At 48.4% G+C, this 18,344-nt stretch overlaps 1 protein-coding gene across 2 annotated transcripts in view; it reads right to left on the bottom strand.

The window, feature by feature from the left end:
* Window positions 1-18,135, bottom strand: part of cfdp1 (craniofacial development protein 1) — a 228,940-nt gene extending 210,805 nt beyond the window's left edge. The window contains exons 1-2 of one of the 2 annotated variants that reach the window (XM_038806770.1): window positions 17,746-18,135; window positions 5,065-5,182 (exon numbers count right to left, since the gene is read on the bottom strand). In XM_038806770.1, coding sequence (XP_038662698.1) covers window positions 5,065-5,182; window positions 17,746-17,806 — 179 coding nt within the window. In that variant the 5' untranslated portion in view covers window positions 17,807-18,135. The remainder of the gene's footprint in view (window positions 1-5,064; window positions 5,183-17,745) is intronic. The other variant, XM_038806771.1, reaches the window with a different exon arrangement.
* Between the last annotated feature and the right edge of the window lie 209 nt (window positions 18,136-18,344).

An 18,344-nucleotide genomic window follows, 5' to 3' on the forward strand; every position in this document is an offset into this window, starting at 1 on the left:
TTGCTGGATTTAAGCACAGTGTTAAAACCTATGGCATGTCATTTTGGGAAAGACATATTTTCAGAGTTCAGGAAAGTAGATACGGTTCTACTGTCTGGGTAACTATTACTGCAGCTCATTGTGAATATTGTCATTTTACTATTGTGTTTTAAAGTTTACTAAATGTTTCGTGATTTCAATAATTTAAATCAGCACTGACCCCTTTACTCAACGGGTTTCATCGCCTATTTGGAAGTGTGATTCTCATACAGCCTAGATTTTTTCCTCAGGGCTTTTTACAAGGTAAACTGAATTCAATAAAAACACAAAATAAAGCTGGTACTTTCCTTTGCATACTCAGCTGTGTCATGTTGAATGCATCAGGATTAAATACAGAGGTTGCAGTACAAGGGGAAGCATGACTCACAAAACAAAGGGCTGACAGACTGGGTGCTGCAGTTGCCTTGATGGACAATACCAAAAGAGGACAGAGGGATATCACAGCAGGAATTAAGGTTAGCTGGGCTGGATGGGCCAGGCCATTTCTTCACTCAAAAGGATGGTGAACCTTTGGAATTCTCTATTCCAGGGGGCTGTGTAATAGAACAAAGAAAAGTACAGCACAGGAATAGACCCTTCAGCCCTCCAAGCCTGCACTGACCATGCTGCCCGTCTAGAATAGAACATATAGAATAGTACAGCACAGAACAGGCCCTTCGGCCCTCGATGTTGTGCCGAGCAATGATCACCCTACTCAAACCCACGTACCCACCCTATACCCGTAACCCAACCCCCCCTTAACCTCACTTTTTAGGACAATACGGGCAATTTAGCATGGCCAATCCACCTAACCCGCACATCTTTGGACTGTGGGAGGAAACCGGAGCACCCGGAGGAAACCCACGCACACACAGGGAGGACGTGCAGACTCCGCACAGACAGTGACCCAGCCGGGAATCGAACCTGGGACCCTGGAGCTGTGAAGCATTTATGCTAACCACCATGCTACCGTGCTGCCCACTAAACTAAACTTTAGTTTAACTAAAGCATTTATGCTAACCACCATGCTACCGTGCTGCCCACTAAACTAAACTTTAGTTTAACTAAACTAAACTAAAGTTTAGTTTAAACTAAACTAAAATCTTCTACACTTCCTGGGTCCATATCACTCTATTCCCATCCTATTCATGTATTTGTCAAGATGCCCTTTAAATGTCACTATCATCCCTGCTTCCACTATCTCCTCCGGCAGTGAATTCCAGGCACCCACCACCCTCGCACTTAAACCTATGCCCCCTAGTAATTGACCCCTCTACCCTGGGGAAAAGCCTCTGACTATCCACTCTGTCCATGCCCCTCATAATTTTGTAGACATCTATCAGGTCGCCCCTCAAACTGCGTCGTTCCAGTGAGAACAAACTGAGTTTATTCAACTGCTCCTCATAGCTAATGCCCTCCATACCAGGCAACATCCTGGTAAATCACTTCTGCACCCTCTCTAAATCATTGAAATGTTCAAGAAAGAAATTGATAGATTTCAGGACACTAATGACACCATGGCTGCAAGAAAGAGGCATTGAGATAGATGATCAGCCATGATCTAATTGAGTGCCGGATCAGACTCAACATGCCAGAATGGCCTACTCCCGTGCTTATGTTACAACGGTTCAGTGGAGTCCGTGGCAGCTATTTTTAGAGGGGATTAGAGGAGGGAAAGATAGGAAAAGGTAGCATGCTTCTGGCCAAGGGGTAGCCAGTGAGGTAGAGGGAAGAGAAATGTGAAGCGACAGGCAATAGTGTCAACAACTTGTGCACTCAGGGGACTTAAAGAGGCTTTAGGTGACGTTGAAAATTGTCAAGAGAACCACACAAAGCAAGACGCTTCTCAGGGTTGAAGCATTATTGCAACAGATAACCCATGACGTGATCTCAGAGTAAGGTTTGGCTTGAAATAGGATAATGTACAGATGTGGTTGATGTCTGAGCAATCAGACTCTAGAAGCAGAATATCCAAACTCCAACTCAATGTACCCTTAAATTAAATAATATCCTTAAGAAGCATTTCACATGAAAAGGTTGAAGGGGTGCACACTAGAGAATTGAAAGAAGAATAGAGGAAATAACTGAAGATCAGAGAGGTATTTTGGAGATGGAGAGCATTAAAAAGGAAGAGTCAGGTATAAGAATTAAATTGGAGTTCAAGGACAAATTGGCATTGCCTCAGGCAAGCAAACAGTGTAAGCCGGAGTTACATAGTTCTGAATTTGATTTTCAACCCAAGACCGGCGCCACCATAGAAAGGACTGGCACACAGTACTATCCCGTCATATAAAATCTATTCACCGGCAAAAGGGAGGGAGGGGGTGTCACGTGATGCTGGCAAAGCAGCAGTTGCGCTTTCTCGAGCTCTGGCGCTACTCATCTTTTAATCAAATTTTTTAAATCCTTTTTTTTTTTAAATTTAGATTAGCCAATTATTTTTTCCAATTAAGGGGCAATTTAGCGTGGCCAATCCACCTACTCTGCACATTTTTGGGTTGTGGGGGCGAAACCCACGCAGACACGGGGAGAACGTGCAAACTCCACACGGACAGTGACCCAGAGCCGGGATCGAATCTGGGACCTCAGCGCCGTGAGGCGATTGTGCTAACCACTAGGCCACCGTGCTGCCCTTAAATTTTTTAAATCCTGATGCACAACCCATAATTATCCGATCCTGGTGCATAATCTGGCTAAAGTTTGGTGAAGGGAGGAGAACTAGGTCAAGAAAATTCCTGTTTGATTGAGGCGGTCAGAGACAATCACGGTGGGACCAAGTTTGCATGGTGGTCTAGCTGGTGAGCGGGCTTGCGGTCTGGTGATGCCATTGGCTTCGAGATGACGGCTGTCACTGTGGGAGTGAAGTTGTGGATAATGGTCAGTTCCCCGGCACAAATTATTGGTGCTCACATTGCTGAACTGCGAGATATCCTAAAGCGAATGCATTAAGCGGGGAAGAGAATCCTGTCAGTCAACAGGGCAGTTTCCTGAGTGGGGGCTCACCTTAAGTCCTCGGAAACCCTGTTGCATGGCATGTCAAACATCCTGGGTGATTCGGGGAGATGGGGCTGGAGAAAGAGTATCTGTGCACCCGATCTGCTGAGGAGAGTTAGGGATGAATTACCGACTGAATGAGAGAACTGGCTGCCATGCTTTCTCAATCTCAATTTGCGGGCTGGACATTGAGTTTGATGGAGCACATTGTATCTGGACTTCGATACCTGGGGCTGATCAAAGACTCTGACCACTGGTCTTGCTTTGTTGTGCCCTCTGCATTGGTTGAGAAGGGTAAGAAGCAGCCAGATGTGACAGGTCTTCGCCAACCACTGGGGCCTGGGTTTCTCTTTGGGGCTTTGGGAAGACAACATGGCGGAAAAGGTTTCAGTGAACCTCTCGATGTTGTTGCACGTTCCTGTCATGGTTTTGGCCTTTTTAAACTCGGTGGATGGTTACATTATCCTCTAGTTCATCACTAATCCTGAACTTTGTACCCTTGTGATTGTACTCCTGATTTTGTGTTATTGCCTTTTATCCTGACAAGGGTGGATGATGTGAGAGTACCAAAGCATTTGTCACCTGTGGCCTGTGAAACAATTAAGGTTGTGTGGTATTTAGCTGATTTTTATGTGCTGTAAAAACCTTGCTTGTAAGCTGAGAGAGTGCATTGTTTGGTCCCCTTCACTTTATTTATAGACGAGCAGCACCACAGCAGGGTGGTGGGTAGATGGTTTGGTGTTGGCGTGATTGGTTGGCTTCAAGTCCTCATTGTGGGTGGGAGAAATGCATTAGAAAATGGACATGCATTTTTCTTTTGTAACTTGGGATTAAGAATCCTTCCTCATGCCCTATGAAGGCGCAGACAGATTATGTATCTGGGAGAAGATTGGGTTTTTTTCCACCGTTTTGGCGTCTTTCTATATTTATTTATTTTATTAAGGGGCAATTTAGCGTGGCCAATCCAACTACCCTGCATATATTTGGGTGGTAGGGGTGAGACCCACGCAGACACGGGGAGAATATGCAAACTCCATACGTACAGTGACCTGGGGCCAGGATTGAACCTGGGTCCTCGGCACCGTGAGGCAGCAATGCTAGCCACTGTGCCATCATGTTGCCCCTGGTTCTCTATATTTATTTGGCTGCATGGGTAGTGACAGTGGTACTTTCTTACTTGGCCCAAGGAATGTACAGTGGGCATATCATCTTGTTGTTAGGGTTTCTTTGAGGGAAATAGGTGGAATCTCATTGATAGCAGGGCCCGAGTGGTGCCTGGAGATAGGGGTAGTTTGATTTGTTCAATATATAGGCCTGGTTCCCTTGAGGATGTACTACCGTTGGCTGCAGGGCCCGAGTGTGAGTCTGCGTTCTTCGGTTCAGCGTTGTTAGAGTCTTTCTTCAGTTGGAGATTAGGCTGATGGAGGAGAGCACCCTACTCCTCTAAGTGGTCTCATATAGAGACTTCCAGACTGCCGTATAGGAAAATGGTTTGACAGCAGGGCCTGAATGGTGTCTTTGATTTGGTTAGAGAGCAGTGATGGCTGTTGTGTTGTGAGTCTTGGCATGGTGTAAGAATCCTTGGCTTACTCACTCCTTTGTGTGCGAGTGTGTTCACTGCCAAGCGGAGTCTTGTGCCGATGGCAGTATCCTGTTTCCCCCTTATTCTGGAGTATCCTTTCATTGCTGGGAGGTCTTGGGATGCAGTGTTGGGTCCAGATTGGTTGTATGTTACCCCATAAGGGATTGTGTATATTGTGTGGCTCTGTTTTTGTTGTCCAGTGTACGAGGGCGGGCGGCATGGTGCTACATGCTCATGGCTTTATCCTGTTATCCTGAGATTCCCCCACTCTTTCCAACATCCTTTCATTATCCGTTCGAAAGAAGACGCTGACGCCAATGACTGATTTGTATGAGTAATTGCTGGTCTTTTATGTATGTATATGTGGAACAATGATTACTCTTTACTGTACTAGATTTGGGAGATTTGTTGCATCTTGCGGTAAAATTGAAGGCTTTTAGTAAAAATATTCTTTTTAAAAATCTATTTACTTGGAAGAGATTCCTTTTCCTGCTTTCTTGAGCGTCTTTTTCTGGGGTTGTTCAACTTCATCCAGATTATCTTCCTGCACGAGTTCACTGACATCATCTTCACTGTAATCTTCATCTGCTTAAAAAAAAAGCAAAAAAGGCATTGCATTCACTTTTTGTAATTACCCATTGTACATCATCAAACCAAAGTAGATACAGGAACAAGGCGATTTTCCATTTAATTTAGAAAATGTGGTAATATTCTGCATGTTGGTATGTTTCTTACACAGATACTACCAGCTCTAATATTAGACATAAGAACACAGCAGAGATGCGGTGGCAGGATGTCAATGATTTCTTTTCCGGGGGGGGGGGGGGGAAGAGACGGACGGACGGACAGTTAATAAAAGGGAGAAAACACATTGTTGTGCTTCTCACTTTCTTTTAAAAAAAAATAATTTTTATTCAAATTTTCACATTTTCACAAAAACGAATTCAATAACAGAAAATTCTAAGAACAAACCCCCCCCCCCCCCCCCCCCCCCCACAAATACAAAAGAGAAACAATAAATTAATGCCCGTCATTGGCAAAAAACAGATATTCAACCCAAAACAAAAACAAACAGACAACCCCCCCCTCCCCCCCCCCCCCCCGGGTTGCTGCTGCTGCTGACCTATTGTTTTTACCGTTCTGCCAGGAGATTTAGGAATGGTTGCCATCTCCAGAAAAACCCCTGCACTGACCCCCTTAGGGCAAATTTCACCCTCTCCAATTTAATAAACCCCGCCATATCATTGACCCAGGCCTCCACGCTTGGGGGCCTCGCATCCTTCCACTGAAGAAGAATCCTCCGCCGGGCTATTAGGGACACAAAGGCCAGAACACCGGCCTCCTTCGCCTCCTGCACTCCCGGCTCCACTGCAACCCCAAATATTGCGAGTCCCCAGCCTGGATTGACCCTGGATCCTACCACCCTCGATACAGTCCTTGCTACACCCTTCCAAAATTCCTCCAGCGCTGGGCATGCCCAGAAAATGTGGACATAGAACATAGAACAGTACAGCACAGAACAGGCCCTTCGGCCCTCGATGTTGTGCCGAGCAATGATCACCCTACTTAAACCCACGTAACCCATATACCCGTAACCCAACAATCCCCCCATTAACCTTACACTACGGGCAATTTAGCATGGCCAATCCACCTAACCCGCACATCTTTGGACTGTGGGAGGAAACCGGAGCACCCGGAGGAAACCCACGCACACACGGGGAGGACATGCAAACTCCACACAGACAGTGACCCAGCCGGGAATCGAACCTCGGACCCTGGAGCTGTGAAGCATTGATACTAACCACCATGCTACCGTGAGGCCCCAAATGGTTTGCTGGGCTCCCTGAGCACCTAATACACCTGTCCCCGGTCGCAAAAAACCAGCTCATCCTTATCCCGGTCATATGAGCCCTATGCAGTACCTTGTGCTTCTCACTTTCGATCTGGCTTTGTCCTCATTGCACACATAACATGGGCATCAGAAACATCATGATAAAACTCAGCTCTGACAATGTTCGAAGCAAATCAAGGTTTTCCCCAGGGCCTGTATGGTTCTCGGATATAATGAGTTAGAGTCGGAAACTTCAGATCATTCTGACAGAGATACCTGGATAGTTACCCATAAAATATTAGATGGAAAAAAAAACATGTCGAACTCCCGGGTAACAAGACAACTGAAGCCACCAGCACTCACCTACCAGCTATTTAATGTTCCAAATCTTTTCAGCGTGTTACGAATGAAAACGCAACATAATACAGCAGCTAGTGCCGTAAATGAGGTCTGTGGTTTGGCTGAGCCATGAGCCATGAAGAAAGATTCCCAGAACAGATACGCTCCACATTTCTGAAGAGTTCTGGGTCAGAAATGTGAAGCACCATCTTTGTGTGAAAAAACAGTAGCGGAATGACAATCTGACAGCCATTGTTTTTGTTCAGAAGATGTGACCAGAAAGATAGAAAAGGGAGAAACATTAATGATGGTTTACCTGGATTTTTAAAAATCTTTTATAAGGTGCCACACAATCAGGTCTTATAGGATTTGGGGCGATATATTGTCATGGAATGACAAACAGAAAACAACGGGTGTGAATAAATGAGTAATTTTTAAATTGGCAGGCCGTACCTAATTGGGTGCCACAAAGATCATAATAACAGCCATCCATCCATATCACCATCTTAGTTGTGACAGATTGCAATGCGTTCAAATTTGTTGACAATATGAAGCTAGGTGGGAGTACAAGCTGTGGGGAGGATGCTTCAAAGGGATACAGACAGGTTAAGCAAAAGGGCAATTATGTTATTGATGGAATATAACATGGAGAAGTTATTCACTTTATAAGATAAAACAAAAAAAAACATAACATTTAAAATGTGTAAGATTGTGAAATGTCAGTATTCAGAGGGACCTGGCTGTTGTGGTTGAAACACAAAGTTTGTGCAGCAAGCCATTTGGAAAGCAAACGGTATGCTGGCCTTTACTACAAAAACATTGCAGCACAAGACTGAAGAAATTTCACTGCAATGATAATCGGGCCTTGGCACGACAATAGCTTGACTGATGTCAAGAAAGGGTATTTTTTTTTGGAAATCTTTTTTATTGGCATTTTCAAATTATAAACAGTTATGTACATTGTTGGCCGTGTTTATTCACTGTACAAGACAGAAAGGTTTGTTTTTTCCTTCCCTTAATTTCCATTATTTACATTCTGCCGCCCTCTGGCTTGGTGTGTGGTCCCTCCAGTCTCCCCTCCAGCCTGCCCCTCCCTAGTTTTGGAGGAGCGGGTTCCCCCCCCCCCCCCCCCCCACCTTCCTTTTCTTCCCCCATCAACTTCGGCTGTGTTTCCCCTGTGATTGCAGGGGAGGGGGTGATGGGGTTTGCTCCCTCCACGTTGTCCCTTTTGTGTCCCTCCTGCCTTTTCTCCTCTAGGAAGTCTTCCTCCGACCTTCGGGTGGCATATTTAGTCTTCTCCAGGTGGAAATACCGAAAGGTCAGCAAGCCAGTCTGCTGCTGTGGGTGGTGCTGCCGATCGCCAGCCGAGCAGGATTCTCCGGCGTGCGATTAAGGAAGCAAAAGCTTGGGTGTCGGCCCTCTTCCCCTTGAGCAGCTCTGGCTGCTCTGATACCCCGAAGATTGCTACATTTGGGCATGGCTTCACCCTCAACCCCACAACCTTAGACATTCCCTCGGAGAAGGCTGTCCTGAACCCAGCTAGTTTGGAACATGTCCAGAACATGTGGATGTGGTTGGCCGGACCCCTCTGGCACCATGCACGTTTATCCTCCACCTCCGGGAACATAGAACAGTGCAGCACAGAACAGACCCTTCGGCCCTTGATGTTGTGCCGAGCATCGTCCGAAACTAAGGTCAAGCTATCCCACTCCCTGTCATTCTGGTGTGCTTCATATGCCTATCCAATAACCGCTTGAAAGTTCCTAAAGTGTCCGACTCCACTATCACACCAGGCAGTCCATTCCACACCCTAATCACTCTCTGAGTAAAGAACCTACCTCGGACATCCCTCCTATATCTCCCACCCTGAACCTTATAATTATGCCCCCTTGCAACAGTTACATCCACCCGAGGAAATAGTCTCTGAACGTCCACTCTATCTATCCCCCTCATCATCTTATAAACCTCTATTAAGTCGCCTCTCGTCCTCCTCCGCTCCAAAGAGAAAAGCCCTAGCTCCCTCAACCTTTCCTCATAAGACCTATCCTGCAAACCAGGCAGCATCCTGGTAAATCTCCTTTGCATCCTTTCCAATGCTTCCACATCCTTCCTATAGTGAGGTGACCAGAACTGCACACAATACTCCAAATGTGGTCTCACCAGGGTCATGTACAGGAAGAACCTGCTCATTTGGGTTTTGGGCAGCACGGTAGCTCAGTGATTAGCACAGCTGCTTCACAGCTCCAGGGTCCCAGGTTCGATTCCCGGCTTGAGTCACTGTCTATGTGGAGCCTGCCCATTCTCCGTGTCTGCGTGGGTTTCCTCCGGGTGCTCCGGCTTCCTCCCACAGTCCAAAGATGTGCAGGTTAGGTGGATTGACCATGATAAATTGCCCTTAGTGTCCAAAAAGGTTGGTGGGGTTACTGGGTTACGGGGATAGAGTGGAGGTGTGGGCTTGGGTGGAGGTGTGGGCTTGGGTGGGATGCTCTTTCCAAGGGCCGGTGCCGACTCGATGGGCCGAATGGCCTCCTTCTGCACTGTTAATTCTATGATACCAAGGTGAGCTCTGTACAACACTTTGAACTGCAGGAGGAGGAGTTGGCCCTGCTCAGTGCTTCGCTCCAGAGTCGCCACCCCACTTCTGTTCCCAGTTCGTCCTCCCATTTCCATCTGGTCTCATCCAGTGGTGTTCGGGCTCTGTCCAGTAGCCGTCCATGCATTTTCCCACGGTGTCCCCCTTCCTCACAGTCTGTGTTTATCAGGTCCTCTAATAGGACAGTCTTTGGGGCCCCAGGGTACCCTACTGTCTCTTTGCAGAGGAAGTGCTTTATTTGCAGGTGTCTCATTTCCTGCCCTGACGGCAGTTCCCAATCCTCCGTCAGTTCATCCAGAGTCGTTAGTCTGTGCCCTACGTAAAGTCCCTGTCAGTATGTCCCATCCCATTTCCATTTCCTGAAGGTGGTGTCTAACATGGCTGGGGGAATTTGTGATTGCCGCAGATGGGAAACATCCTTGTCAGCCTGAAGTGCTGCCTTAATTGGGCTCATGTTTTCAGTGTGGCCACTACCACTGGGCTTGATGTGTATTTTGCCGAGGGAGATAGGAGTGCTACTGCAGCCAAGGCCGGGAGGGTCATCCCCTTGCAGGGGACCTCCTACATCCGCACCCACTCCAAATTGGGTTTGTTTACCTATCCCCTCACTCTTTCCGCCATTGCTGCCCAGTGGTAGTACAGCAGGTTTGGTAATGCCAAACCTCCTTTGATTTTCCTCCTTTGCAGTGTCGGTTTGGGAACTCTCGGGTTTTTAAACCCCCCACAAAAACGCCAAAGAAAGGATATCTTGGCCTTAGGGAGCGCAACAAAGGTTTAATCGACTGATCCCTCAGACAAGGGGATTTTCCTCAGAGGAAAGACTGAGTTGCCTACTCCGGTATTCCCTAGAACTTCGAAGCATCAGAGGTGGTATCATTGAAACATACAAGCTATTGACAGGGTAGATGCTGAGAGGATGTTTCTCCTGACTGGGAGTCTAGTGTTCAGGGTTTATAGATTCAGAATAAATATTGACCATTTGTGACAGAGATGAGGATAAATTATTTCCATAGACTACATGGGATACAGAGCACAGAAATGAGCTATTTGACCAAGCCACTTCATGCTGCGCTCCAGCCTCATCGCACATTTTTTCCACTAAATCTACTGGGATAGCCATATATCCCCTGCTCCCTCATATCCTTATCTAGCTTCCCTTAAATGCATCCATATGATTTGCTCCAACCACTGCCTGTGGCAGCGCGGTAAACATTCCCACTACTCTTTCGGTAAAAAAGTTAATTCCGAATTCCCTATTTGATTCCTTGGTGACTGTCGTATATCGTCAGCCTTAATTATTCTCTTCCCCCCCAAAAAAAGAGGAAACATTCTCTCTGTATCTACTTGATCAATGTATCCACATCATCAAGACCTCAATTAGAGGTTTAAGCAAAAAAAGAGACCTATGCTGTCCATCCTTTCCTGATGTGTATTCCAAGTTTCGATACAGGTTTTGCACAACGCTATCCATTCAGAAATAAAGCCAAAAACTTGGCTTGCTTTTTGTGGTTGAGCTAACCTGTGGTACTAGTTTTACTGAATATTGTGTTTGTAGTCAATAGAATTCCGACAGCGCAGAAGGAGGCCATGCAGCCCATCAAGTCTGCGCCGACCCTCTGAAGGAGCATCTTATCCAGGCCCACTCCTCCACCCCATCCCCCCAACCTCCACATCCAGACACCAAGGTGCAATCCAGCATGACCAATCCACCTAACTTGCACATCTTTGGATGGTGGGAGGTAACTGGAGAATACGCGGACACGGGGAGAAAGCGCATACCCCACACAGACAGTCACCCAAGGCTGAAATTGAACCCGTGTTGCTGGCGCTGTGAGGCAGCAGTGTTAACCATTGTGCCACCCAGAGATCCCCGTGTTCCTCTTCCGCATCTAGACTTACACCTTCCAAGTAATAAGTGACCTCCCTCTTCACTCAAAGGGTGTGAATCTTTGGCATTTTCCAAGCTGGTAGCCAGTCATTGAGTATATGAGAAACCTTGGGAATATACTACAGGCAAGAGGATAATTAGAGGGACAGTACAGCTAACAGATCAAAAAGCGAATGTGTGTGTGGAGGTGCAAGACGTGAGCATGGTTCTTAACGAACACGTTGCCTATTTTCACAAGAGGATGATATAAATATTATTCCAAGGACAGCGACATAGTGGTAAGGACACTGGACTAGTAATCCAGAGGCCCAGGCTAATGCTCTGGGGACACAGCTTCAAATCCCATCAGCTGGCGGAGTTTTAATTCAATTAATAAATTCAATTTATTAACCAAAACAAATCTGGAATGAAAGCTATTCTAAGGAATAGTTTTGGTTTGCAGGTGTAATTAAGAAGGCAAATGTAATTGTGTCCTTCATTGCTAGAGGGATGCAATTTAAAAACAGGGAGGTTACGTTGCAGCTGTATATGGTGCTGCCGAAGCCACACCGGGAGTACCATGTACAGTTGTGGTCTCCTTCCTTGAGAAAGGATTTACCGGCACTGGAGGAGGTGCAGAGGTGATTTAGGAGGTTAATTCCGCAGTTGAGAGGATTGGCTTATGAGGAGAGACTGAGTAGACTGGGACTAGAATTTAGGGGGGGGGGGGGCAAAGAGGAGGGGCAAAGAGGAGAGGAAGAGGGGGAAAGAGGAGAGGAAGAGGGGGAAAGAGGAGAGGAAGAGGGGGAAAGAGGAGAGGAAGAGGGGGAAAGAGGAGAGGAAGAGGGGGAAAGAGGAGAGAGAAAAGAGAGAGAATCCTTCTTCTCCCATGTACATCGGATATACTCCCACATTTGTGATGTGGTAGTCTGTACTCTCAGGGATTGTGGGGGTGGAATACGCAGCAATGGTGATTTTGGACCACATTATGTGAACGTGAGATACAAAATGGGCTGGGCTCAGAGACCCAGGTGAGGGTTTAATTCAGTACTCCTGGTAGATAGGACATTCTGCAAGAAGGTAGACTTGGTGACAAAGGAACGGAGAGCTCGCGACCTCCATGTTTTGGGAGGCATTGAAGGTGGTGGTCGGGGGGGGGGGGGGGGGGGGGGGGGTTAATATCTTACAAGACTCACAAGGAAACAGCGGCAAAGCAACACAGTGGTTAGCACTGTTGCATCACAGCACCAGGGTCCGGGTTCAAATCCTAGTTCGGGTCAATGTCTGTGCGGAGTTTGCACATTCTCCCAGTGTGTGCATGGGTGTCCTCCGGGTGCTCCACAGTCCAAAGATGTGCAGGTTAGGTGGATTGGTCACACTAAATTGACCCATAGTGTCCAAAGGTTAGGGGGGGGGGGGGGGGGGGCTGTTGGGTTACAGGGATAGGGTGGAGGTGTGGGCTTAGGTAGGATGCTCTTTCATGACTGGTGTAGACTCGATGGGCCAAATGGCCTCCTTCTGCACTGTAAATTCTATGATTCTATGAAGTGGAGAGGCAGAGGTTGGTGGTTGCCATTGTAGAAGTGGACCGACGGTACTCAGTGGCCCCGACAAGGGAGCAGTTGGCAGAACAGAAGAACATGCAAGGGGTGTTTGACCCAATAACGACAGGGGAGGCGTTGGGTCAACTTTGTCACTCTCAGGGGTGAACATGGGGAGAAGGCTAGTCGGCTCCTAGCCCATCAGTTGAGGCAGCAGGCGGCTACAGAAGAGATTGCACAGGTGAGAGATGAGAGAGTAGGGTTAGTGACGATGCCAGAGAAAATTAATGAGGCATTCGAGGCACTCTATCTGGGGCTGCATAGATCTGGCATTTCCTAGACCAATCGTCATTTTAAAACTCAGGGTCGTGACCCGCAGGTGGTTATTGGGAGCGATCGGTCACAGCGTGCATAATCACAGGAAGTGCCCAAACTCCAAGACTGGCCTATAAAAATGGCGGCTGCGACCAGCTTTCAAGAATGTCGGCTGTCCTGTGCATGTGAGCCCCTTCAGCCGGATGCAGCAGTGCGCAGGCCTGGAGCCCAGTGGGTCAGACCGACTCCGCCGTACGTCAGCGGCTGTCCCAGGAGTAGATATTTTAAAAATTCAGTCTTCCTGCCTCAAGTGCTCAGGGCGCAAAACTCCCGTTTTGTAGCCGCCAGCAAGCAACCAACAGGACTGTGTGAAGAATTGAAGATGGATCTTTTTGGACAAAGCAAGGACCTCACAACTGAATCTGCTGGAGAGTGCTTCACGGGAGAGTGCACAGCAGGTGTGAGCTCCATGACCTATGGTGAACAACCCAAAATGTAACATTGAATGACAAAGCATGTGAGATTGGGAGGACCAAGCAGGCTCACCTGTTGCATTAAAGGCAAGTGAAAATGGTGGGTCGCGAAGTTCAGACAGCACGGTTCTCAGAGGTCAGCTAGCATGGGTCAGATGGTCAGCCAGTTGGCCAAAATGGGTTCCTGTAAAAAGTTTGAAAACATTGTCCTAGACGGGTTGGTGTTCCCGGAGGTGGAGAGGGATGGGACAGGAATTGGAGGCGTCACTGAAGTTGCAGGAGATAATGGAGTCTGTAGGGTTGATGCAGTCTGGAAAGGCACTGGGGCTTGAAGTCTCCGATAGTTCTGAACTGTTTCCAGCAGAGTTGGCACCCCATCTTCTGGGGATGTACAATGACTTGCAGGTGTGTGTGTGTGTGTGTGTGTGTGGGGGGGGGGGGGGGGGGGGGGGGGGGATTTGCCGGCCATGTTAGTGCAAGCATTGATTTCTTTGATCCCAAAGAAGGATAAGGACCTGGCTGAGTGTGGATCTTATAGGCCCATCGTCTGCTGAATACTGATGTGAAGTGTTGTCCAAGGTATTAGTGAGGTGGTTGGGGAGTGTGTGCCAGAGGTGGTCTCTGAGGATCAGTTGGGGGTTTAAGAGGTGACAGTTGCCAAGCAACATCATGTTCAATTGAATGTGGTAATGATTCCATCAAGGGGTAAAGCACCAGACATTATTACATTAATGGATGCAGAGAAGGCTTTTAACCAGGTAGAATGAAGGTACCTGCTTGTGATCTTGGTTTGGGTTCAGGCCGGCGTTCATTTCATGGGTACGTTTGCTGTATGCCACCCCCACGGCAAGTGTGAGGATGAATATGAAGAATTTTGGGCTGCACAGGGGCACAAGACAGAGATGCCCGCTGTTGTTTGTATTGGCTATTGCGCCTTTGACTATTGCGCTGCGGGCATCAAGAGAGAGTGTAAAGGTAGTTAGTATAAGGGGAGGTAGGGAGCACAGGGTGTCATATGCCGATGATTTGTTGCTCTATGTCTCAAACCCGCTGGAGTGTATGGGGAAAAATAATGGACTTGCTAGGAAAGTTTGGTGCCTTTCCTGGATCCAAACTGAGTGTGGCAAAAAAGTGAGGTATTCCCGGTGAATACCCAGGGAAGGAGTGCGAATTTGGGTGCCTTGCCATTTAAGCTGGCCAAGATACGGTTTTGGTACCTGGGTATTCAGGTGGCCCATGACTGGGCCACGATGCACAAGTGGAACTTGGTCAGTTTGGTAGAGGGGGTTAAAGGGGATTTGAAGAGGTGGGATGCCATACCGCTGTCTTTGGCGGGGAGGGTACAGGCCGTAAAAATTAACATTTTTGTTTTTCAGCCCCATGTCTGCGTGGGTTTCCTCCGGGTGCTCCAGTTTCCTCCGACAGGTCCCGAAAGATGAGCTGTTAGGTGAATTGGACATTCTGAATTCGCCCTCAGTGTACGTGAACTGCCGCTGGTGTGTGGCGACTAAGGGATTTTCACAGTAACTTCATTGCAGCGTTAATATAAGCCCACTTGACAATAATAAAGATTATCACAAAGGCATTCTTCTGGAAGGTGGATAAATTATTTTTGGAATTTATATGGACAAATAAGACACCTAGAATCCAGAGGGCTTTTTTGAAGAGAGGAAGGCAGGTGGGATGTTGGCACGCCCAAACAAACCACCTGTATAACTATTGGGCAGCTAATGTGGAGGTGAGACCCTGGTGGGGGTGAGAGAACGAAATCATGAAGGAGGCCTTCATTGTGAGGCGGCCTTAAAGGCCCTGACAACAGGCCCCCCTCCCAGTCTCCCTGGGTAGGTACATTAACAGTCCAGTCAATGTATCATCCCGTAAGATGTGGAACCTGCTGAGGCGATACTTTGGCATAGGTTTAAAGTGGCAAGGGAGAGATTTTGGTGTTTGGGGATCCAGGAGTGGGCAACAATGCATAGGTGGAACCTAATGGGGTTGTTGGAAGAGATTAAGGGGGCTCTTAAACAGTGGGATACTCTGCATTTGACACTGGCAGGGAGGGTACAGGTGGTAAAGATGAACATACTGGCACGATTCCTGTTGGTTTGTCAGTCCCTCCCGATGTTCCTGCCCAAGTCCCTTTTCAGAGAGTAGATGCGTCAATCTCGGAATTTCTGTGGGCAGGGAGGGGGCCGGAGAAAACAGACGAGTGGATCAGGTTAGAGTCGTTGTTGTGCGCGTGGATGAGCCCGAGGGCCTTTGTGTCAGTCCCGCAGCCGTTCACCCAGAGGGAGGTACACGAGTAGCCTGTGGGGTCCACATGACTCAGGCCCGGATGAGTGGAGATTTCCTAGAGGCAGTGGACGGATGCAAGGGGTGTGGGAGGAGGCCGGCGAACCATGCCCACATGTTCTGGGGGTGTGTGTGGTATTGGAGAACTTTTGGGAGGCAGTGGTTAGTAACCTATCGAGGATTCTAGCGGTTGAGGTGGCGATCTTTGGGGTGGCGGAGGTGCTGGAGGGGAAGGGGCCAATGTCGTGGCCTTCACCTCCCTGATTGCCCGGCGATGTATGTCTCAGGATGAAGAAAATCAAACTTGCCTTTGGGGGGGGGGGGGGGGGGGGCACAACAAAGTCAGAGATGCTGGACAATGCTTGGAATGCGAGCATTTGCAGGTAATCAAATCATTACAGATCCAGAAATGGAGAAGGCACCAGTGGGGGAAGCAAGAAAGAAATGGAAGGAGGAATTGGGGATAGAGCTTGGGGTGGGAGGGGTAAAACAACATCACCCTGTGCCAGGTTGAACCTTAAGGCGGTGCACACGGCCCATATGCCTCGTATTCGTATGAGTGGGCTTTTCCTGAGAGGTTGAGGACACATGCGAAAGGGGGCCTGCGAATCATGTCCATATGTTTTGGGCGTGCCAAAAGTTGGGGGGATTCTGGACAGCGATTTTAGAGACCCTGCCGGAAATTGTGAGGGGAAGATGACACCGTGCCCTTTGGTGGCGATTTTTCGTGTTTCAGATTTGCCAGAGGGGAAGGAGGCCGATGTTATGGCCTTCGCCCCAGATTGCTCGCCAGCGAACTTTACCGGGTTGAAAGTCGACCACCCCACCAAAAGTATCGCCGTGGTTGGTGGATTTAGCTGAATTTCTACAATTGGAGAAGATAATTTCTACAATTGTCACCAGCGGGAAGGGGGGGGGGGGGGGGGGGGGGGGGGGTGAAATGTCAAACTGTTTAAAACTTGATATTTGTTTGTTAAGTGTTTATATTACCGATTGTGTTTGGACTAAAATATATATATATATTTCTCAAAATGCATCAGGGGTACTTTCTTTTATTGGCTGAGGCCGAGAGTACAAGGGTGGGTGTTGTGGGGTGAGAGCTGTATAAACACTAGTAAGAGCTAGAGTGGTGTGTATAATTGTCATCACCATATTTCAGAAAGGAGGCAATCACAGTCAAAAAAGTGTAGAGAAGATTTACAAGAGCGTTGCCAGAAATTATGAATGTTAGCTGTGACAGAAGATTGGATGGTGGGGATAATTTGCTTTGCAACAGACACAGCTGAGGGGTGATATAAGGGAGGTGTACAAAAGTGAACGGCTGGAAGAATCAACGTCTATTGGCATAGAGGTCAATAATCAGGGTGGATAGTTTTGAAGCAATAGGCGAAGGGGAAAGAGTGGGGGAGCAATATTTTCACCCAGAGGATGGTTAAGGCAGAAACCCTCATCGCAGCAGTGAAAAAAACACTTGGCTGCCCATTTGCTGTGTTGTCACCTACAGGAGTAGGGGACCAAGAGCTGGACCCAACAACAGCAACAACAAAAGAGGTGATGAGGCTCTTTTTGCCTCACTGGCACAGACACGAATGGTCCCTTTCCACCACATCAATGTTCGCGCGCGCGTGCCATCGAGTGAGTGCAGAACATCCAGTAATACTGTCAGAAGTTCAAAAAAAGGAGGCTCCTCACAAACAGCGGCAATTCAAACGCCTCAGCCACCGAATCAAATCAGCACAGATACACAGCAGCAGCGGCGCCGGTGTGAAGCGGGTTCCACGCAGCCTGCTGTGGTTGATGTGTGAAACAGCCCCCGCTCCCCCCTCTCAGCCGCAAGCCTCCCCCCCCCCCCCCCCCCCCCCGAGGGGCGCGAACCCGGCCTCCTCAGGCCCACACTTACCGGAAGGCTCGTAATCCGCGTCCTCCTCCGACGAGTAATTCTCCGACTCGGAATCCGACATACTTCCTGCCGGGAGCAGGTTCCCGGGACCCAGCCTCCGGCTGCACTCGCAGTCCCCGCCCCCCCAGCTCGGCGCAAACAAAACGCCGAGTTCAAAGCGGCCCAGCCCGGACGGACGGCGGCCCGCAGCGGACACGCGGCCTCCAATCACCCTTTAAACCGACACACATTCGACACAATTCTCCAGTGCCGTTTAAAATTCTCAGCGCACCACCCGCACTCACGGCGTCAAAAGGAGCGGCGGGGGAACACGGAACAACATGTTTACGGTGAGGAATTTTAAAACAGCAGTGGCACCGAATCGGCCGATCCGAAATTCAAGACATTTAACCAGGAATCCGACTTCATTCTTGCCCCCTCAAGCCGGCCTATTGTGGCGTCACGCAATCCTACATTCTCATTGGTCAATCCACATGCCAATTATGATGACGCGGTCGCCTCTACTCGGCGTTGATTGGCTGCTGCAGCTGCGTGACGCCATGTTTTGCACCCTCTCATTGGTCGGCCCGGATCACGTAACGGCGATCGGGGGCGGGGCT

Source organism: Scyliorhinus canicula, chromosome 9, assembly GCF_902713615.1.
Source record: "Scyliorhinus canicula chromosome 9, sScyCan1.1, whole genome shotgun sequence".
NCBI lineage: Eukaryota > Metazoa > Chordata > Chondrichthyes > Carcharhiniformes > Scyliorhinidae > Scyliorhinus > Scyliorhinus canicula.